The 22,888-nt window shown below is 43.9% G+C and overlaps 1 protein-coding gene and 1 pseudogene across 1 annotated transcript in view; one reads left to right on the top strand and one right to left on the bottom strand.

Annotated features, from left to right (window-relative positions):
• KCNS1 (potassium voltage-gated channel modifier subfamily S member 1) overlaps positions 1 to 9,527 on the bottom strand; it is a 13,256-nt gene extending 3,729 nt beyond the window's left edge. The window contains exons 1-4 of the mRNA XM_024746804.1: positions 9,443 to 9,527; positions 2,458 to 2,646; positions 617 to 748; positions 1 to 145 (exon numbers count right to left, since the gene is read on the bottom strand). Of these exons, the coding sequence (XP_024602572.1) occupies positions 1 to 145; positions 617 to 748; positions 2,458 to 2,646; positions 9,443 to 9,527 (551 nt within the window). The remainder of the gene's footprint in view (positions 146 to 616; positions 749 to 2,457; positions 2,647 to 9,442) is intronic.
• Positions 9,528 to 17,992: 8,465 nt separating this feature from the next.
• LOC112400894 (transcriptional adapter 2-alpha-like) lies at positions 17,993 to 19,246 on the top strand (annotated as a pseudogene).
• Positions 19,247 to 22,888: the final 3,642 nt, after the last annotated feature.

Raw genomic sequence — 22,888 nt, 5'->3', positions numbered from 1 at the left:
GTGCCCGGGAAGCGCGCCAGGGCGCGGGCGCTCAGCCGCCGCCGCACGCCGCCCACGTTCACGCGCAGCGCCTCGTCGCTTCGCCGCCAGGGCACCCGAGCTCCGGGCCCCGGGCACTCGCTCACCATGGCTGCCGCGCGCTGGCCTGCGGACAGGGGATGGGCACGCTGAAGGGGGCGTTCCCGGACGGCCTCCCTTCCACGAAGACCAGGTCTAAATCCCCTCCCTGCTCCATCCCCAGCCAGGGGCGTTGGAGGCTCTATGTGAAGCGTCTGGTACGCCGTAGGCACACAGTGTCAAGTGCTCTCCGGACTCAAGAGTCAAGCTTGGGTTTGAATATCCCTCACTCCCCACTCCCCCACTGGGGTCCTTGGCCAAATCACTGAGAACTCCCCCCACCCCTTCATTTTCATAAAGTGGATGCTGAGATGTCTCTTGGAGGACTATGAAAGCTGTAGGACGGCAGGATGTCCTGACCCCCGGTGGCCGCTCATTCAGGACGTCTCCTTGCCCAGACTGGGATTTTCGCATATCAGAGGCTTCCTATGGGACCGTGCTCAAGCTGGCACTCTGAAGCTGGGTTTCCTCCTCTACACAGCGGGATAGTGAGCATTACTATCTAGGGTCGTTGAGAGAATCCGTTTAGACCAGAAGTTCTTAAGGTGTGTTCCCTGGACGAGCAGCTTCACCGTCACCTGGGAGTTTGTCAGAGATGCAGCGTACGTACCCTCAGCCTGCTCTGGACTTGCTGAATCAGAAACTCAGGCGATGCGGTCCAGCAGTCTGTGTTTCAACAAGCTTGGAGGGTGATTCTGATGCCTGGTCAAAATTGAGAGCCATTCGCTTAGCCTATTTAAAGCATCTGTAGCGTCAGCCTGATTGAATTTTGGCACTCTTGTGTGACCGTAAGCAAGTCATGTCACCTCTCTGAGCTTCTGTCAAATGGAGCTAAACATATCCACCTCCAAGTGTGGTTAGAAAGATTAAATGACCTTGAGCAGGCCTGGCTCCCAGAAGGGGTGTAGTAAATCATGCACCGGTTTGTCTCCTGGCGTCAGTCAAACCTGGGTTTATAGCCACCCTTGCTGCACCTGGAGCCTTGAGGAAGATGCTTTTCTCTAGGTCTCAATTTCTGGCACGATGCACAATTCACAATGCGGACAGTAGCACCTGCTCCCGAGGAAGGCTGGAGGATTAAGGTAGGTCATGGAAGTGCTCGGCCTTAGTGGATGCTTAGGAAATGTTAGATCCTTCCACCGCTAACGGTCTCCAATTTCTGCTGGAATTGAGGGCTAGTGACTCACCTCCTGAGCCTCGGAAATCTCATCTGTGCTGTGGCTTCAGTACAGTAATGCCTGCTTCCTTTGGGTGGACGGGGGACTGAGTGTGTATCAAGCAGCTGGCCCAGTGCCTGGCAGGGAGCGAGCAGGGTGCCCTTCACTTACCCTGGGCTTGGTGTTTAAGGGGGTCAGGGTTTCGTCCTTAGCTCTGTCACCTGTGTGACCTCTGGCCAGTCTCCTCCAGCTCTGGGTTTTAGCTCCCTTATCTACAGAATGGGGATAGCAGCACTTCTGGTGAAGGGTTATTGTGAGTATGTGTGCAAAGCCCCCGGAACACAAGGGGTGCTCAATAAATGTCAACCCCCTGCACTTCCCTCATCAGACATAGGCTCAGATTCTGAGTCTGCCACTTACTAACCGTTGACCTTGAACAGAATCACGCCCCTCTCTGAACTTCGGTTTCCTCATCTGTAAACTGGGGAACATCACACTTTCCATAAGAAGTTTTGAGGATTAAATGAGGCGACTTGTTTATCGGCAGCACAGTCCCTGGCACATAACTTGTCCATAATAAATACATATGTGATGCAGCTCCACGCCTTCCCCCCCTACTTAGACTTGGTGTCAAAAGATGGAGTTTCTAATCTAGTTCCATCAACCATTAGGTGCAGGACTGTGGGCAAATCGCTTTCTCTTTTTTTTCTGGAACTCACCTCCCTGCTCTATGAAATGGGATGATTAATTTAACAAACCTTCCCTGCCTAGAATCTGAGGATCAGTAAGAAAGATTAAGTGATTTGCTCAAATTACCCCGCTAGCCCATGGCACAGCTGAGGTTGGAAACCAGGCTTTCTGATTCAAGACTCTCTCCACACATTTATTTTGAGCACCTAATACGTGCTGGTCATTTCGCTGGGCTCCAGATACACTTCACGGGTTTAATCCCTCCACCAACCCTGCCAGGGAGGTTTTCGAATCCCATTGTGATGGTGAGCAGACAGGACAGCCCAAGCCCGGCCAGCCCCACATTGCTCCCTCCTGGGTCGGGGTTGGTGGGGGGGTGTCTCATAGCGGGGACACGGGCACCGGGACCCAGGGCAACCTGGCTTCCCATTCTCGCAGCCCCCGCCCCTTCCCCGGACCGTGCCTCCCCACGACCCCCAGGGAGGTCCCTTACCTGTCGCGGCCCCTGTAGGGCGTCCGCTGGCCGCGTGGTCCCGGAAGGTGCCGAGGCTGGGGAGCCGCTGGCCGCGCCTGATGTCTCTGCCCGGAGGCCCCGCTGACTCCTCCTTCCCCGTCTTCCTCCGTCTGTCCCGGTGGCTGAGGCCGCATCGATCGCTGCCCGGGGAAGGAGGGAGGCCGCGGGCTGTCGGAGGCGGGGGTTTCTATTCCTGACTCAGTTGGGGAGAGGGGGGATGTCTGGAGACGGGACCCAGCCAGGGCATCCCCCCACAAGTCAGGGGCCAGGGGATGAGGGGTAATTTAAGGGGCGGGGGTCCCTCTAGAGAGGGATTTTGGCCGGAGCTTCTCTGACAAAGGAACAACAACAACGGCAGCAGCAGTAATAATAGCTTCCTTAACTGAGTCCTTAGTATGGGCCAGGCACCAGGCTTCAGGTGACTTATCTAAGTTATTCCTGACACAAACGACATGGACAGCGTCTTCTGTTACCCACTTCACAGACAAGCCCCAGTCATTTGCTCAGGGTACTTAGCTAGGAGTTGTGGACCTGGAATTGGAACTCACATCTTCCAAGATTTCCTCAGGGAAATCTTGAAACGGATCAAGCCTGAAACAGATCATTTTGCCCCTGAAGTTCAGTGTCATCACCTGCCCATAGATTCCTGATTCGTGGTGCCGAGGGTAAGAGAGAACTGTGCCAAAGAGTTTTGTCAAGGTTGTGTAAACCACAAGCATTTATTAAGCACCTACTGTGTGCCTGGTTGGGGAGAGGGTCCTGAAGATTAGGACCTGGATACAGGAAAGGATCCCTACTTTACAAATATGGTTAATAATAATGATTTATCTATTGAGCTCTTACCTTGGGCCCAGTATTCTACAAACCTCATCTCTTAAACTGCAAATATATCTGTGGCGTAGGTGCTATTATTGATATTATTCCAATCTCACAGATAAGAAATGTAAGGCTTTGAGAGGTGAGGTGACTTGCTCAAGGTCATACGGTTGACTTCTGAGTCCTCTAGACCATCACTGTCCAATAGATGTAATGTAAGCCACATATAGAATTTAAAATTTTCTTATAGCAACATTTAAAAGCAGTAAAAAGAAACAGGTGAAGTTAGTCTTAATAATGTATTTTATTTAACCAAAATATTATAATTTCAACATGGAATCAATAAAGAAATTATTAACGAGATATTTATATTTTCATTTTTGTGCTAAGTCTTCAAAATCCAGGGTATTCGTTTGTTTGTTTTTTAAATAAATTTATTTTACTTATTTATTTATTTTTGGCTGCATTGGGTCCTCGCCGCTGCGCGTGGGCCCCCCTCCATCTGCGGCAAGCGGGATCCACTCCCTGTTAAGGTACACTCCCTGTTAAGCCTCTCACTGTGGTGCACTCCCCCGTTGCAGAGCACGGGCCCTAGGCGCACAGGGTTCAGTAGTTGCAGCACATGGGCTCAGTAGTTGTGGCTCATGGGCTCTAGAACGCAGGCTCAGTAGCCGCGGTGCACAGGCCCAGCCGCTCCACGGCATGTGGGACCCTCCCGGACCAGAGCTTGAACCCGTGTCCCCTGCATTGGCAGGTGGACCCTCAACCGCTGCGCCATCAGGGAAGCCCCAGGGTATTCGTTTTTTATTGCTGTGTAACAAATTACCACAAACTTAGCAACTTAAGGCAATACAAAATTTATCATCTCATAGTTTCTGTGGGTCAAAAGTCTGAGTATGGCATGGCTAGATTCTCTACTCAGGGTCTTACTAGGTTGCAGTTAAGGTGTCAGCCAGGATGGTGGTTCTCATCTGGGTTTGGGCTTCTCTTCCAGCTCACAGATTGTTGGCGGCATTTGTTTCCCTGTGGTTGTAGAACTGACCTCCCTCTTTCCCTGCCTGCTGTCTGCTCGGGATACTCTCAGCTCCTAAAGGCTGCCTGCGGTTCCTGGCCACGTGGGCCCACAGGCAGTTGCAACATGGATGTTTAAATTCTTCTAGGCAAACCGGAGTGCTGTGTGAGCAGCCAGAGAAGACGTTCTGCTTTTAAAGGACTCCACTGCTTAGGCCAGGCCCATCCAGGACAGTCTCCCTTTTACCTACTCTCAAAGAGGAGGAGAGTATACAGGGGTAAGGATAACTGGGAATCATCTTAGAATTCTGCCTACTACATTCACCTACAGTAAATCCCAGTTTGGGTTAATCACATTTCACGTGCATAGTAGCTACTTGTGGCTAGTGACTACCATATTGGACAGTGCATCTCTGGGCTGTGCCACTTCAGTTCTTCCCTCAAAATAAGAGATTATGCCTACAGTCCGTGCTCTGCAACAAGAGAAACCACCGCAATGAGAAGCCCATGCACCGCAACGAAGAGTAGCCCCTGCTCTCCACAACTAGAGAAAGCCCGTGGGTAGCAACAAAGATCCAACACAGCCAAAAATAAATAAAAATTTTAAAAAAAGAGGTTAGAGCAGGAAGATGCTCTTGTCTGGTTCCCTCACTTTACCAATGAATAAACAGAGGCCTCCTAGGGAGGAAACAAATTTTTAAAATTTTAATTTACTTTAATAAATTGAAGTATAATGTTCTTATAGTAAAGTGCGTAAATCTTAAGTTACAGCTGAATGATTTTTTTTTTTACATATCTATGCATCTGTGTGGCAGCCACCCAGGTCAAAATATAGAATGCCACCAGCACCCCAGTAACCTGGGGGTGGGCAAATATATCTAACTGGGGACATTGCTGTTGGTGTCATACTTGGTGAATTCTTACTAAAACTCAACGTCTTGGCTTGACTCCCCCTCCTTCAGGAAGTCTTCGCTGGTCTCCAGGCTGAGTTAGGTCCCTCCTGGCCTCCCGTGGTCCCCTGGATTCCTCCAGTCTGATGCATAACATAAACTCTGTAGCTAGGGCTCTGTCTCAGCCTCCAGTGTGGGAGCTCTATGAAGGCACAGCCTAGAGCCTGTACTAAGTGCTCAGCAAATATTTCGTGGATGAGGGAGGGAGGAAAGCGAGATTGGAGTTTGAAGGCCCAGGCTCCTGGACACAGGTGTCCAGCCTCCCACCGGATTTTCCAGAAGGGCAGTGGAGACAAGCAGTGGAGATGCAGCTGGATGGGCTGGAATTTGGTAGCTGAGGACAGAACTGACACTGCAGAGACCAAAGCACAGACCTTATGGAACAGTAGTAAGCTAGGCAGGAAGCTAAGCAGGTGACTCTAGAATGGTCTGTATAGTTGCTGCCACCTGTAGCCAGAGAAGCTGTGACCTGTGATCTGTTGCCTGCAGCTGTTCCAGGCAACTAGCTCAGAACTCAAAGCCTCAGGACATGGGGCCCTTGGCAGCCAGATCCTAACTGGCTCATGTGGGAGTCTCTTCCTCCTGATGCCTTTCAGGAAAGGAGCCCAGGGCAATGAGCGGCACACCATCAGACTCGGGCTCTGAGCACCTAGAATTAAAGCTGGTCACTCATGCTTCTTGGGTCTTGGGTCTTGTAATCCCCATTTTTCAGATGTGGAAACTGAGTCTTTAGCGCCAGAAGGAATTTTCAAATTCCTTCTTTTCAATAATTACAGAATGTAATTATTGTGGTCAATAAGGTTGTAAGCTTTGGTGCCAGACTCCTCAGGGCTGAATCCCGGCTCTACTAGTTATAAGCTGTACAACCTTGGCCAGATTAACCTCTTTGTGTCTCAGTTTCCTCGTACATGGCGTGGGCAAAAATGATAAGGCCTACATAGTAAAGCTGTGAGGACTTAATGAGATTATACAGGTAAAGTAATGAAAACGCCACCTGGTCCAGGGTAAGTGCACCGTGATTTTAACTGTGGCTGATTCTATCAGTATCGGAGGAGGAACATGATACGGTTCAGTTCTGGCTGTTTCAGGTCTTAGCTCGAAACTCCGCTCCTTCATTGTCAAATGGGAATAACGATACCCACCTTTCCTGGGCTTATCGGGTGGATGAAATGATCTTTTAAAGTGTGAAACATACAGCGGGCGTTCACTAAAGAATACCAGTCATTATCTGAATTAGACAAGCTCTTAGTGTGATAAATCTGTAAGGAACAACCCCCAAATCTCACTGACTTCCTATCACAAACATTTATTTCCCTCTCACAAGTTTGAAGATTGGCTGGGACACCTCAAGTTCAGGCCTGCCCCTCCCCACCAGGTATCTTTCATCTGAGACCAGTGGCTTCTAGGCAAGTTCTTCTCATGGCAGAGGGTGGAAGCTCCAAGAAGCCTGGTGCCTTGCCTCGAAACTGGCACACTGTCACCTGCACCCATGTCCCATTAGCCAAAGCAAATTCCAGGGCCAAGCCCCAAATCACTAGGCAGGGGATGTATACTTTCTTCCACAAAAGCCAGGGTCAGGTTGGGGAGGGAAGGGGAGGCTATGGGCAAAGACTACAATGTACCATATTCTCTGCGTTAACCACATGAGTTTATAGATGGGCAAACTGAGGCCCAGAAAGAGGAAGGGAAATACCCAAGCTCATAGGCAGTCAGTGACTCCCTGATTGTTCTCCATCTTCTCCCCTCCCAGGTCTCACCTCGTATCCATATAATTAGCATTTGCTGCTTTTGAGTCAACAGTTCAGCCATTTGAATCCCCTGAGAAGGACTGTGGCAGTGAGGAAGTAGAATCCTTGCATCTTCCAACAGGGCCAACAGAAGAAGCCCAGAGCAGTGACTCACCTGTGATGACACCGCAAGGTCAAAGGAACAAGGGGAGAAGACCCAGGATCTCCAACTTCATCCCCAGATTCTATCAGGACACAAATGGAGACCCAGCAGGTAAAGCAGGGAGGAATCTGCTCGCCTCCTTTCCCACCCCAAAGTGAGTCCTGGGGAAGAGGGAGAGTCAGAAATCCAGCTCCCTGGGTCCAGGAATGTCCCTTGGGGTGGCTCTCATTCCCTCATGGACACTCACACTCATTAAGTCCTGACTATGACCAAGCCCCCAAGAAATAGAGGCCAATGAGGTATCGTCCAGTGATAGAGACTGACCCACCCATAAATAATGTGTATGCACTTATATGTCTCTCTGTTCACAACACATATGCTAAACACTTATGCATATATGACTGTGTATGTATAATTATGTGTGTAGGCATGTGTTTATAACTTATTTGACTATGTGTATATGTCCCGGGTCATACATCCCAGTTCATTATACATGTATGTGTATGTCATTTACACACAACCACACACCCAGAGCAACACAGACACAGATCTATTCACATAACCATTGAAAACATTGGTCAGTCACTTACTGTTTACCAGGGACTGTGCAGGCTTTTTATGTCAGAGATGCCCAGATGTTTGAGGGGTGGGAGTAAGGGGGGTGGGGGGAGGTGTCTTTTAAACAGAGGTGTTTGGGCTTTCACAGACAACACTGTGTCTCTCTCCATTGTCTGAAATCCTACTGAGTCCCGGGCCGATGTCTCATGGGAAAGAATCAGGGGAGAAAGGGACGTGTGAATTAGGGAGAAACCAGCGTGTCCTACTGAGCCGTGACACAGGTCCGACGTGGGCTCAGGTTCTGTGGGCGCCAGCTCTCATCTCTGTGCAGCTGGGCTGGGTTTCAGGGTGTCCTCTCCCAGTGCCCCCAGAAGCTCTCCTGAAGTGCCCACTTAGGCTGCACTTACTGGATGCCAGCACCTTATTCCTCAAGACATTCTTTACTCCTGGGAGAGAGTCATGCGACCTCATTTTCCAAGGAGTAAGTTGAGAGGGTGAGTTTACCTGATTCCAAAGCCCTGCATCCAAATGCCACATGTGACACTAACTCAGAGTCCTGTCCTTGGCCTTGCACAAGTGGTTTCCCGCTGAGCCTCAGTTTCCTTATCTCTAAAATGGGGATAAAGATAGTCCTGACCTCACAACGTGGCAATGAGAGGAATGTGGTGATGGTGCATGAATCACAACCAGCGCGGCCCTGGCCTTGGAACTCGCCAGCATCCTTCCCTTGTCAGCCTGGGGGCCTCTGGGCACTCTCCTTCCCAAAGCCGCTCACAGCCCTGAGGAAGGCTCGAGGGGCAGAGAGGATGCAGAGGACTGCTCCCCAGGGCCCTGTGGAGGAGGGAACCTGCCCCCACGACTGTCTCTTTCCCCCAAAGCAGGGCCAGGGCTGCCCGGGTGTATCTAGGTCAGAGTGTTACAGCCCCAGAAGGGATGGAGGTGGAGGCCTCGCCCGAGCTGGGAGGCACCTGTGTAGCTACCCCAGCAGCCCCAGCCTCCCGCGCCTGTTGACAGGTCAGACCCAGCCTTTTGGAGGAGGCGGAGGAGAAGACAGGTAGGGGTAAAGCTTCCTCCAGACAGATCCCAGATCCCAGAAACCACACCCCCTAGTCAACTCTGGAGGCCCTTTCACAGATTGGGCTGGGAGACAGAGAAGGCCGGAGAATGACAGAAACAAGATGGACAGGGGGCCAGACCAGGCCTAGCTGGCCACAGAAGGTGACAGAAAGAGTCATCTCCCTGCCATGTGAACCCACAGATCCAGACACCTCCATAAAGACAACCAAAGAGCAGGGACCTCCGGTCCATCTCCTCCCCTCCCCAGAGGCACAGGGAGACGTGTGTTCTCACGTGGACAGGCACACAGGCTCAGGCACACGTGTATGTGGTCGTTCCTAAGGATACATGTGTAGATGCAAACCACGCAGACAAGCAGGCACAAAGATACACGTGTACACAGAGACAGACACAGGTGTGTAAACACCATCTTACCCTCAAATGTGTAGACAGGCACAGACAAGCACAGGGAAACTGGCAGGAGGACATTTACAGCCACACACGCAGGCAGGCTTACAGGCACAAAGTTAACAGAGAAAAGGCAGGCTGCTGGAAGCACTAAGAAACAGGCACACTCCACACACACACACACTGCACTGCTTGCTTTCCCCCAAACCCTTATTCTCTTCTACGAGGTAGAAACCACCTCTATGCCTGGAGCAGAGGAACCTACCCATACTCACCTCCCTTCCTCCTGCCCAAGGTAGCAGGCAGCTGGCTCCCCAAAGCCAGGAGGGCCACCAGGAGAAGGAGGCTGTGGGCCCTCATGTTTCTGTTGCCAACACCTAATGAGGTGGAACCCAGAGGCCCCTAAATTCACATCTGCAGCCTCAGGGAGGCTAGAGCAACTGAGTCAGGGGAAGAAGGAGAGGAGTTGGATGGAGTGGCATGTGTCTATCTCATCCTGGCCTCAGTCCCTGCTCAAGAGCCTCTGTGCAAGGGTGCTTGTGCAAGAACTGACGGTGGGTGGGGACAGGCCCTGGGCGCCTGGGGCTAGGATCCAGTCCTGCCTGTATCACCGACGTGGGCTGTGATTTGGAGAAGCCTTGTTCCTCTTTGGACCTCAGTTCTTCTCATCTGTATAAAGAGTGAGGGTTGTTGAGTCAGATGCTCCCTTTCCAGGCTCTCTAAGACTTTGAAGCCCCAGCAATGGCTTAGGCAGAGGATAAAAGTCAGCTCTGAATGGCCAGGAGGGGTTTGCAGAGTTCTGGGTGCTTAGGAAGCATTCGAGTTAGGGTCAGAGCTCTCTGCTGGAGAAGGCTGGCCCAGGCTGGCACAGTGATTGAGGCCAGCCCTGGCCTCCCCTCTTGGGCTCCCGTGGATGGGAGAGTGAGACCTCCCCACCTTTGGTAAGGTCACCTTCAGTAGCATCTGGTAGAACTGCCCTCCGCCTGGGGCTGACGGAGCTGTCGGGGCTGGATGGAGCAAGGGTTTAGGTTTGGCTGCGGTCGCTGGTCACAGCAGATGGAGGTGGCCTCTGGGACCCCTTCTCTGGCCCTAAGCGATCCTGAGCAAAAAATCGTCTCAGCCAAGGCCTCCACCGTACATTTCGCATCATCTCGCTCCTGCGTGTGGTGGAAGAGAGACAACTAGGGCTCAGGGTCCTAAGGGGCCCCAAGTAGAAACTCCACTGAACCTTAGTAACTTACCAGGACCGGGTGAGATCAAGACCATCCTCCCCACCCTCCCATTTGAAAGATAAGGAAACTGTAGGCTGTCAATGGGAGGGGACTGGCTCAAGGACACAAAGTTAATTTCTAACTAGGCTGGGACATCTGTCATCACCTCTCCATGATCCCCATCCAGGTCCTTGGAAGTGAGGCAATACCTCATGTGACCCTGAGAAAGGAAGAGCATGTTCCAGTCAAGGACAGCTCCCACATTCAGGAAGTTCTTTCTTGGGTTTAACTTGAATCCCTTATGCTATCTTCTAAGCTCTCAGGAAAAGAGGAGCCCTGTCGTCTATGATCTGATATGACTTTTGGAATTCTAGCATCCCCTTGGCAGCTTTATTTAGAAGGAGAATTTTATGAGGCTAATTTTTCTTCCTGATTACAAACTACATGTACATTGAAGAAATGCTTTTCCAATTAAGATGATTTTGTAGACATTTTCCGGTGTCATGAAGTGTCCTCCAATATCATCATTTCTAATGGTTATATGGTATTTTGTAAGATTGATATGCCAAAACATATATAATTAGTTCCTTATTGTGAAACACGTAAGTTTCCATTTTTTAGCTTTCATACATAAAGCTGTGAAACAATCTCTATACGTACATTTTGAGTCACATCTCTATTTTCTTAGGGTAAATTTGTCAAAGTGGAAATGTACAAGTACAAACTTCCAATTATAAAATATGTAGGTCCTGGGAATGTAATGTACAGCATGGTGACTACAGTTAATAATACTGTATTAGATATTTGAAAGTTGCTAAGAGAGTAGATTTTGAAAGTTCTCATCACAAGAAAAAATTTTGTAACTATGTATGGCAACAGATGTTAAGTTTTATTGTTGTGGTCAATTTCACAATCTATACAAATAGCAAATCATTATGTGGTACACCAAAAAGTAATATAATGTTATATGTCAATTATACCTCAATATAAAACAAACTACATCTTCTTTATCCATTCATCTGTCAATAGACATTTAGGTTGTTTCCATGTCTTGGCTATTGTGAATAGTGCTGCTGTGAACATAGGGGTGCATGTATCTTTTTGAATTAGAATTTTGTCCAGATATATGCCCAGGACTGGGATTGCTGGATCACATGGCAACTCTATTTTTAGGTTTTTGAGGAACCTCCATACTGTGTTCCATAGTGGCTGCACCAATTTACATTCCCACCAACAGTGAACACATTCTTTAACTCACACGGTTACCATTCTGTGGTAGTTGTTGTCATGGTGAGAACATTGTTTTTTTCTTCTTTTGTATCTGGGGTGATGAATGTTAGTTAAACTTATTGTGGCAATCATTTCATGATATATGTAAGTCAAATCATTACACTTTCCACCTTAAACTTACAGAGAGTGCTGTGTGTCAGTGTCTCAGTAGAACTGAGAGGGAAAAGAGTGAGCAAACTCCAGCAAGAACAACAAAAAAAGCTCTACTCTTGGCAACCGTCAAGTGGACAATACAGTATTGACAGCTGAAGTCATCATGCTGTACATTACACCTCTGGAACTTATAAGTCTCAGCAATTAACATTTGACAACACTTCCTTCTTGTATAGCCCGCCCCTTTTCTGGCTGAAGTATTTTAAAGTAAATCCACTGCATCTCTCATTTTTATCCTTCAATACTTCAGTTTGCATCTCAAAGAAATAAGGACATGTTCTCATGTAATCACAATACCGTTGTCATACCTAACACAATTAACAGTATTTTCTTAACATCATCTAATAGTCTATTTTTCTCACCATCTCAGAAAGGACTTGGTACACTTCGTTTGTTTGAATGAAATCCAAACAAGTCACACACATCGAGTTGGTTGTATGTCTCTTAAGTTTCTTTTAATCTCGAACATTTCTTCAACTCGTACTTCTCTTCCTTCCCGTCCTCCTCTTCCTACTTCATGTTATTTATTTGTTGAACGAAACAGAGGAATTGTTCTTTAGAGTATCCCATGTTACTTCCCTGTGATATCTTTCAACTTACTCCTCTATCCTTCGTATTTCCTGTAGATGAGTTTTGTTGAGCTTCAAGTTCGGTATTTTGACAAGAACACATCACAGCCATGCTGTGTGTTTGTATTCAACATCTCAGGGGGAAGACTTTTAGTGCAGTGAAGATAGATGAATGCTTTTTAGGTGAAATCCCCTCATACTCTCTTTGTAAAGTGGTGCTTTCCTACTTACAAACTGCAGATAAACTGTGAGGTGAAGACTTGGCCCCCTGTAAATATCCATTCCCAGTCAAACTTTTACCAAATGATTTTAGAAGCCATGGATAATCACCACCTGAATCAATTACTTGATTAGAGGTTGGAAAACCCACTGGGTTTTGATTTTGATTATATTTAAGGTATAAATGATGTTGGCCAAGAAGGACATCTTGACCTTGTAGAGGCTTCCTGTTTGGGGAAGAGCATATCCTTTTAGAATCTTTTTTTTCCCCATTATGGAAAATTTCAAAATCAATTTATCCATATCTTTTTAAATGTCATTTAGTAAAATTTTGTAGGTTTTTTTCAGAAAATTTCTGTACATTTCTAGATGCATTTATTTGTAGGTATTTTATGTGTTTTGATTATGCTCAATAGTAACTTTTTTTACTCATATTTTCTATCTAGTTTTTGCTAGTATTTAATAATATGAATTACCCCTACTTAATTACCAAGAGAAATTTGAGAGGTTTTTTTTGAATTTTTGAATTTTATTATATTTTTTTAGAGCAGGTTCTTATTAGTTATCCATTTTATACATATTAGTGTATATATGCCAGTCCCAATCTCCCAGTTCATCCCACCATGACCACCACCACCACCACCCACCCTTTAATGTGTTGCTGGATTCTGTTTGCTAGTATTTTTTTAGGATTTTTGTATCTATATTCATCAGTGATATTGGTCTGTAATTTTCTTTTTTTGTAGTAACTTTGTCTGGTTTTGGTATCAGGGTGATGGTGGCCTCATAGAATGAGTTTGGGAATGTTCCTTCCTCTGCAATTTTTTGGAAGAGTTTGAGAAGGATGGGTGTTAGCTCTTCTCTAAATTTAACTTGCAAATTTTACTTGCATTCACAATGTGAGCTTTTAATATGTAGACTCAAATCTTTTATTTCAGAGATATTTTCCTCAATTATAGTTTTAAATAATTCTTCTATTTTGTTGTTTTGATTTTCTTCTTTGTGGGACTTGATTTATGTGTCTGGTGAATCTCCATTGACTTTTTAATATTTAAGACTCTCTCTGTATTTTTAAGCTACTTCTTTATTTTTATTTCATGTTCTTTGCTTTTCTTATGTTTTCCATTTTCTTCCTTACTTTACTTAGTCCTTATTTATGAAATGTTTTTGTCCTTTTCTTCAATTTCTCTACTGTCTTTCAGGTTCTATTTCACATCTCCCTGCTATTTTGCTATCACTTCTTCGAGTTTCTGTATTTCTGCTTTATGATGGTTCCTCATACCTTTAATTTGCTTTACTAATTTTAAACATTTATTTTAGAATATCAGTTTTTCTCAGCTTTGTGGTGACATTGTACTGGGGATTTTTAAAAATCCTGTTTTAAATGCTTTTAAGCTTTGCTACTCATTTCTATTTTTTAAAATGGAGTAATTTTGTATGGTCTATGATTTCTCAATTTCTTTCTTATTTTAAAATCAGTAGATTTTCATGGACCAGTTATTGAAAGGAATATCTTACTGGAGTGGGAAGGGTTGGAGGTTAGAATAGTTTCTTTAGTTTCTTAGCTCAAGGGCTCCCTCCTCTGTTGCTACAATAACGGACAGTTTTCTTAATACACGTGTGGACTTCTTTGATTGTTAAGTACTGTCTGAAATAGGAGGGCTTCCGCCATCAGCCATGGCCCCTAAGAGATATTACTCCAACATTTCAAGGTAATAGCCTCTCTCAATACTCCATATTCTTTTTCCCCGGTGCATTTTCTTTTATCTTTCTTTTTTTTTTTTTTTTTATCTCCCAGCACTTGTGTCCGACCTTTCTTGTTCTCAGACCCGTTCACTTCAACTCCCACGCAAGGTGGGTGCTTTGCCGTCTGGGAGGTGAATATTTGCTGATGTTTGGAAGTGTAAGTGTGGGAGGGTGCAGGGGTATGGCAGGTACCTGCAGTGTCTTCATCAACAAGCATTTCAACTGATCCCAGAATGCCTTCCTGCAGGGGTTGTAAATCAAACGTCTATCTTTTCCCAGACTTTTTCACATCCAGGATTTCACGTGTGATTTGGGTTCTTATAGTGAAATGTGCTCGTACAATAGCTGAAGTTCTTTTTCTGCTTGAACTACCTAGAGTGATTTCTTTTGACTGCATCAGAATAACACATTATTATATTTTTACATTATGACACATAATTTAAGCATCTCTTCTTAACACTTGCATGAATGATTACATGTATATAGGGACTTCCCTGGTGGTCCAGTGGGTAAGACTCGGTGCTCCCAATACAAGGGACCTGGGTTCGATCCGTGGTCTGGGAAATAGGTCCCACATGCGTACCACAACTAAGAATCCACATGCCGCAACTAAGAAGCCCACAAGCCGCAGCTATAAGATCCCACATGCCGCAACAAAGACCCCGTGCAGCCAAAATACATAAATAAATAAAATAAATATTTTTAAAAAGTGATTACATGTATATAATCACTTCTTTAGATACAACTCTCAATTACCCTTTCTCCACTCACATGATTGCTTAAGTTCTTTATGAATTTTAATTTTCTTTATTTGATATGTTCAGATCACTTTTGCTGTGATGAAATAAAATTCATATTATCAGGTAGGACAAGAAAAAATCAAACATAAAATTCTCTCTCTGCATTCGTTTGGGTCTCTTCCCTCCCTCCCTAATAAGCAGTGTGCATCTGCATTACACATTAACCAAACCTCCTCAAAGAAAGGAGTGTCTGCTTGACCATAAAGATAATTTTTTCCCCTTTCTTTTGACACTAGCAGTGCAACTTCTTAAAAGAATAGCATTCTTTCCCAATTCTGTAGTGGGTCATGAACTTGCTGCTCTCTTTGTATGTGCTTACCCGGACTATGTATCCTTGGTGAACTTTGTGTAAAGTATCAGTATGTCATTTTGATGTATGATCCTTTGTCTCGAAAATGTATATGACTGTGCCTTCAACTTCCACCTGGTGGAACAGTTTCTCAGAGCTTCCTGAGAGTCTGTATTCCAGATTATAATTCTCAGTTTGGCTCAAATAAAATTCCCTCTTTTCTTCTTAACTTGACTGTTAACTGAAGTTTCGTCGACAATTGTGACAAGCAAAAAAATTAGAAACTAATACATATAAAGGAAAAACTACTCATACTTGTCCCCTCCCATCATCATCATGTAACCAATGTTCACAGCTGCGTGTATTCCTTCAAACCCTTTTCCTTTTTCATACATAAATATTGTCAGGAGTTCTATATTCGACTGAAATATTATCAAAACACATATATTACTCTCCTACTTTTTTTTCTGTTGGTAAGAGTTCATGGACATTTATATTTATAAATGTAATAGGATCACATCAGACTTGATGAGTTCTTTGGTAAAGCAATATTTATTTATTTGTTTGTTTTTATTGCCTTCTCCTTCCTTCTATCCTACCTTTTTAACCTGTATTCTCCTATCAACCACTCAGGGAATGTATATTAATATTATGATGTGCAGCCTTCTTAATATAACCAAAGTGATATTTGTTTACTACAGCCAAGTTAAAAACATACTCTCATTATGTGCAATCAGCTGTTTTGGGACTCTCTATTCTGTTTCATTTACATATCTATCATTGTTTTAATACCACTTTATCATAATTATTAGAGCTTTAAAATAAACCTTGATATTTCCTATATCAAGTCTTATTAAATTATTCTTCTTCAAGAGTATCTTGGCTATCTTGTCTTTTGCACTTTTTGTATGCATTTTAGAATTATATTTCCTTTTTTTTTTTTTTGGTTTACTTTTACAAAAACCTTTCTGGGGGTTTGATAGCATTGAGACTAAAAATCAGTTTGAAGAGAATTGGCATCCTTATCATATTCAGTCTTCCAATCCATGAACATGGTATACCTTTCTGATTTGGGGGTGTTCAAAAATGTCTCTCACTAGAGTTTTCTAATTTTCTCTGTAGTGGTTCTGCACAAACTTTATTACATTTATTCATAAGCTCTTCATATTTTATATAATTATATATATCATTAAAATTTCATTTACTGATTTATATTGTTGATGTATAGAGTACCATTGATTTTTGTATAGTTCCTTTGTATGTGTCTGTCATGATAAACTCTCATTGATTCTAACAATATATCTGTAGATTTGTCTGGAATTTTTTGAACACAGTTGCATCATCTTTGAATAATGACAGTTTTGTTTTTCCTTTCCAATACTTGCACCTTTTATTTCTTCTACTTGCCTGATGTTATAGAATAAGTTATCCAGAATAATATTGAACAGAATTGGGAATAGTTCCTGATTTTATAGGGAGAGGTTAAAACCTTTCACATTTGTGTATGATGTTTGCTATGGGGTAGTTTTTTTATCACTTTAAAAAATTATTCTTCATTCCTAATTTGCTATTTTTATATTGCAACTGCATCTTGAATTTTATTGCATGCTGCTCGGTATCTAAGCTTATATTTTTTCTTTAATCTGTTAGTGTGGTGAATTACATTAATTGAGTTTCTAGCATTAAACTACCTTTGATAGCTCAGATAAATTAAAATTCGGCACAAAAACTTGTCCTTTTTGCATATTACTGCCTTCAGGTGGTAAGTGACTTACTTAGGATTTTTGTGTTCATGAATCTATGTTCTATGAGTGAGACTGGCTTAGAATCTTCCTTTTTCATAGTATCCTTGTTGAGAATTTTATTTTTTAACAGCTTTATTGAGATATAATTGACACAAATTCTTATTAAGTTCTGGTATCAAGATTATGTTTACTTCATAAAACGTGCTGGAAATTGTATCTTATTTTCATTTATAGCATATTAGAATTAGTTGTTCCTTGATTGCCTTTTCTTATGAAGAAATCTGATCCTAATGCTTTTTTTTGGTCAAATAATTGTTGACTGTTGATTCCATCTCTAGAATAGTTACAATATTCTTCAGATTTTCTACTTTTTCTGGTGTCTGTTTCAATTTAGAAAGTTTTTTTTTCTATGATCATTTAGATTTTTTTTTTGGCACATGAATTGAAAGAAAATAATGAACCAATTTCACCAGTTTAAGGATATCATGAAGCAGAAATGCAGAAGTCCAGAGCAGAAGTAACCAAACAACAGGAGGCAATATCTAGATAAGAGGAGGAAAGCGTGCCACCCTGAGCTGTTTTGTGCAGGTCTAAGAATGAGTTAAACTTTTTATTTAGGCAGAGGAGGGGGACGCGGTGACGGGAGTGGTGGTCAGTTTTGGTGTATGTGTTGGCCAGTTCTGAAATCTCCTTGAAAGAGTCCTACATTGAGGAAGATCAAAGCAACAGTCTTTGCCAACTGGGAAATGGACCATTTGAGTTCCTTTAGCATGTTTCACTCGAGGATTTGAGTACAAGAAACATCAAAGTGATCATACTTATGAAATAATGACCTCAGATTTTCCTGTTCTTGACCCCAGCTGGACTGCTCAAGAAGAAATGGCCCTTTTAGAAGCTGTGATGGACTGCGGCTTTGGAAATTGACAGGATGTAGCCAATCAAATGTGCACCAAGACCAAGGAGGAGTGAAGCATTTCATCAGTAACCATCTGTTTGCATCTACCCTGCTGAACCTGAAGCAAGCAGAGGAGGCAAAAACTGCTGACACAGCCATTCCATTTCACTCTACAGATGACCCTCCCCGACCTACCTTTGACTCCTCGCTTTCTCGGGACATGGCAGGGTACATGCCAACTCAAGCAGATTTCAGTGAGGAATTTGACAATTATTCAGAAGAGGACTTGAGAGACATTGATTTTGTTGAAGATGACTTGGACATTTTACACAACTCTACATGTTGTAGATATCTATCTTAGGAATTTGACAATTATTCAGAAGAGGACTTGAGAGACATTGATTTTGTTGAAGATGACTTGGACATTTTACACACTCTGAAGATGGCTGTTGTAGATATCTATCATTCTAGGTTAAAGGAGAGACAAAGGAGAAAAAAAATTATAAGAGACCATGGATCAATCAACCTTAGAAAATTTCAGTTAATGGAACGGCGGTATCCCAAGCTAGTCCAAGACCTTTCTGAAACAATGAGGCGATTTGCAAGGATAGTGGTGCCAGTGGAGCATGACAAGTTCATTGAAAGCCACGCATTGGAATTTGAACTCCGAAGGGAAATCAAGAGGCTCCAGAAATACAGGACAGCAGGCATTACCAATTTTTGTAGTGCCAGAACCTAGGATCACCTCAGAAAGACTCCAGAAGAGGAACGTCTCAAATGCCCTATGCTCCCAGAGGTTCTCCAGTACATCCAGGACCGTAGCGCCTGCCAGCAGTGGCTCCGCCGGCAGGCTGACATTGATTCTGGCCTGAGTCCTTCCGTACCAATGGCTTCGAATTCAGGTAGACGAAGTGCACCACCCTTGAACCTCACTGGCCTCCCTGGCACAGAGAAGTTGAATGAAAAAGAAAAGGAGCTCTGTCAGATGGTGAGGTTGTTCCCAGGAGCCTATTTAGAATACAAATCTGCTGTACTGAACGAATGTAACAAGCAAGGAGGCTTGAGACTGGCACAGACAAGAGCACTCATCAAGATAGACGTGAACAAAACATGGGAAATCTATGATTTCCTCATCCGAGAAGGATACATCACTAAAGGCTGAGGCTCTCTGGGCCTAGTGGGCCAAAGGACAGTACTGGCATTCTGGAGTTTGTTTCTGAGCTGAATTCTCCTTGTAAAAAGAGGGGAAGAAACAAAGGAAACCTTAACTTGTATTAATGTCTACTTTCTTCTCCACCCGGCTTTAAAATACTCCTGTTGTTGGTACCGTGCTGCAGGGTTATGTGTTAGATAAACTATTATTAATTGTGTGTGGGCATTCATTCCTAACACCTCTTGTAACGAAAACAAGAACCATGGTACCTCACATCACAGTGTTGGTAGAAATAGAACTAAACCAGTCTTTAGTCCCAGGAGTCCAGCTCAGATCTTTGTACTTGCTTGGGAGGTTGGTTTTCTGATTATCTGTTTTGCCTTCAAACATTACAGACAGGTTTAAAATAAAGAGGTTATAGAAAGAGAAAGCTTTCTTTTTATGTCTGAGGATTTTTTTAAGCTGACAACTTACGTTTATGAGCATAAGAGGAGGAAAATCTCCCCATGATGGTCTTGTCCCAAACTGCATCTTCAGCTTTAATGTCTGGCTTTGTAACTTGCAGCCTGACTGTCTAATCTATAGTAGACTTTTGAAGAGGTGGCACCAGATATAAAATGTCTCTGTTATTTTTAGAATTAGTGGATTAAAATGTTTTGCTACTTAATTTGTGGGTGTGTCAAATATTCTGGTAACTAAAGCACACTTAGGGTGTTGGATGCACACCTCAGCATGCTGCGCTATCTCTGCTAACTTGTGTGTCCTGGGCTCACCCTGTTCTCACCCTTGGCTTCCCTGGGTGCCAGACCCCTGAGGATGGAGGTGATGCAATTAACCTCAGTGTTGCTTAGATTAAGACCTAAACTCTAATTTCTCAATGGTGAAAGGCTAGCCTACAATAAGGAGTTACTTGTAAAACAAAAGGAAAGCCTTTTCATATATGGAACTCACTAGATATGAGGATGAGTGACCCCACCACATCCGAAACTTGGTCCTCAAATCTTTCTGCGCAATAAGAAGCCAAACCCTGAGTCAGCGTTTTCCCTTTTCTGTTAGAAGCAAAGTTGTATAGAAATACTTCAGAATCCGCACAAATTACCTCCAGTAGCTGACTGATTCTTTAATTCTTTCAATATTCAAAATATCTAATCCACATATTACATGCCTTGTTGGAAGTATCTGCTCAAACTTCTTGACTGATGTAAATATGCATGCAGTTTGCTAATAGACTTCATCTAGTGGGTAACAAATGAAATGGACACTCTTAGGGTCTGAGGGAAACAGAATAAAAGACTTCAGTGTTTAAAAAAAAAATTTTAGGGCTTCCCTGGTGGCGCAGTGTTTGAGAGTCCGCCTGCCGATGCAGGGGACCCGGGTTCGTGCCCCAGTCTGGGAAGATGCCACATGCCACGGAGCTGCTGAGCCCGTGAGCCATGGCCGCTGAGCCTGCGCGTCCAGAGCCTGTGCTCCGCAACGGGAGAGGCCACAACAGTGAGGGGCCCGCGTATCGCAAAAAAAAAAAATTATTTATAAACCGTATCACAGACAAAGGACCTTTCTCTATAATAGATAAAGAGTGCTTAGAAATTAAGAAGAAAAAGGTTAATGACTATATAGGAAAATGAGCAAAAGAAATGAAGTTTTCAGGTAAAGAAATATAAGTGGCTTTTAAAATATGAAGAAATGCTTGAAATAATTCATGATAGAGAAATGCTAACTAAAAACTTCAGCAATGTATCACTTCTCACCCATCAGATTGATAAAAATCTAAAAGATTTTGCTCATGTTCAATTTTACTAGCTGATCCAAATTTACTTTCAAATAGGTTGCATGAATATATACTCTCACTAGTAATGTGTGAGAGTTTCTTTTCTCTACAGCTCAACAAGAAAAAGATGGACCACCCAATTAGAAATGAACAAGATGCTTGAATTAACAGAAAATTAGAAAATCCAGGAAAATGTTACCTCTGTGGAGGATGGAGAGGGAAGAAATTGGATAGGAGTAAAGGCTAATAGGGTAATAGGCTGTAGAGTAAATAGTCTCCTTTTTCACCCGGCACGTGAGTACAGGCTTCCATTGTAATGCTTTAATTCTTTAAAGAATATAGGTATGTTCTACACAATTCTTTTGTTTGTATAACTTACTTTGCAGTGAGCTTTTTAAAAAATTTTTTTTAAAAGTAACCTGCAGACTCTAACGTTCTGACATTTGTTTATATCTCCTTAGTGTTTCAGCATTGGTGGGCATGTGGTCCGAGTCCAAAGAGACAAAGGTGAAGATTTAAACAACTGGTTTACTATAAAATAATTAGTTTGCTTCAATCCCTGTCTCACCCAGAACTCAACTGTCATTTCCACACTTCAGGTTCTGTCCCTGACAACACCCAACTCCTGGGTATTCATTTTTATTACTCTGAACTATGGTAGCAATGACAAAATACCTTCTCAGACTAGCTTAGGCAGAAAGCCAATTTATTGGGTCATAACTGAACTAGGGGAAGGGTGAGGGAAATGCTGCTCTCAAGATAAAGGGGAATGAAGGGCTGGCTTGTGCCTTCCGATTCCTCTCTCACCATCATTTCTCTGATTTTCTAAGTGAATTCGTTTCCTTTTTCTTGCACAGTTAACCTACTCCCAGACTGGAACCATAGCTTCTGGAGTTCCCAGGCTCATCTCTACCACCTTTACCAAAAGGAGGGACTTCCCCCTTCCCCTTAGTGTCTATTCAAATAAAGGACGTCAGTAGACCTGAGACACACACACACACACACACACACACACACACACACACACACACACACACGCACCCTGCTGGGACTGGGGGTCAGGCTTTCATGATCAGCAGTCCCCATTAGATTCCTAAGTTGACGGTACAAAGAAACAAGAGTTCTTCAGAAGAAACGGCGTGCTGTTCTAAGAAGGAGGAAGCCATGCTGGATGTATGCACTGTAGATGTCCACCTTATAGATGATTTATATTTTCTTCCTTTTATTTTATGGGTGTTTTCTCTCTTCTGACTGTGATTTCAAGGGCATCATGCCATTCCAGACGTCAGATTCCACCTTCCCTGTTACTTTCTTAGGGCATTTCAGAGACTACCTGTGAAATGGAAAAGTGTACTGATTGGTCACTAGACGTCCAAGGCAAACATGCCTTTGAGAGTTTTTCTTGGGGTTAGGGGAGAATGAAAGAAAAGCCCAGCTTGATGCTGGGAGGGGTAAACTGTTAGGGTAGGTCTGGGTGGGTCTTGCAGGAACAGGGAGTAACTGGGGAACACCTTGGCTATGAAAACTGAACACCAGACCTACCACTGACTTGTTAAATGACCATGGGTGATTCCTTTCTCTTCTTTGGGCTCCATATTCTTTCTATTCTAAGTATGAAGAATTTGGCTGTAATGGTGCCCAAGGGCCAGCCAGCCCTGCTTCTTTGTGAGAAAGTGAGGTAGCTATTGGGGCTATCAGAGATGATGCAACAGTAACTGCCATTTCTCCCTGTAAATAATCCTTGGGGAAGGGCCCAAGGTACTTCCCAGGATGGAGGTGGATATTTCCTGGTAGAACTAAGAAAATGCACCCCTTGTCCCTTGTGAAACCACAGACCCACCCTTGGCACCCAGCCAAGCTGGAGCTGCATAAAACTAGGTTTG

Source organism: Neophocaena asiaeorientalis, unplaced genomic scaffold (assembly GCF_003031525.2).
Source record: "Neophocaena asiaeorientalis asiaeorientalis breed wild unplaced genomic scaffold, Neophocaena_asiaeorientalis_V1.1 scaffold132, whole genome shotgun sequence".
Classification (NCBI taxonomy): Eukaryota; Metazoa; Chordata; class Mammalia; order Artiodactyla; family Phocoenidae; genus Neophocaena; species Neophocaena asiaeorientalis.
The sequence above is the reverse complement of the archived record's forward strand: the minus strand, read 5'-3'. Positions and strand labels throughout refer to the sequence as shown.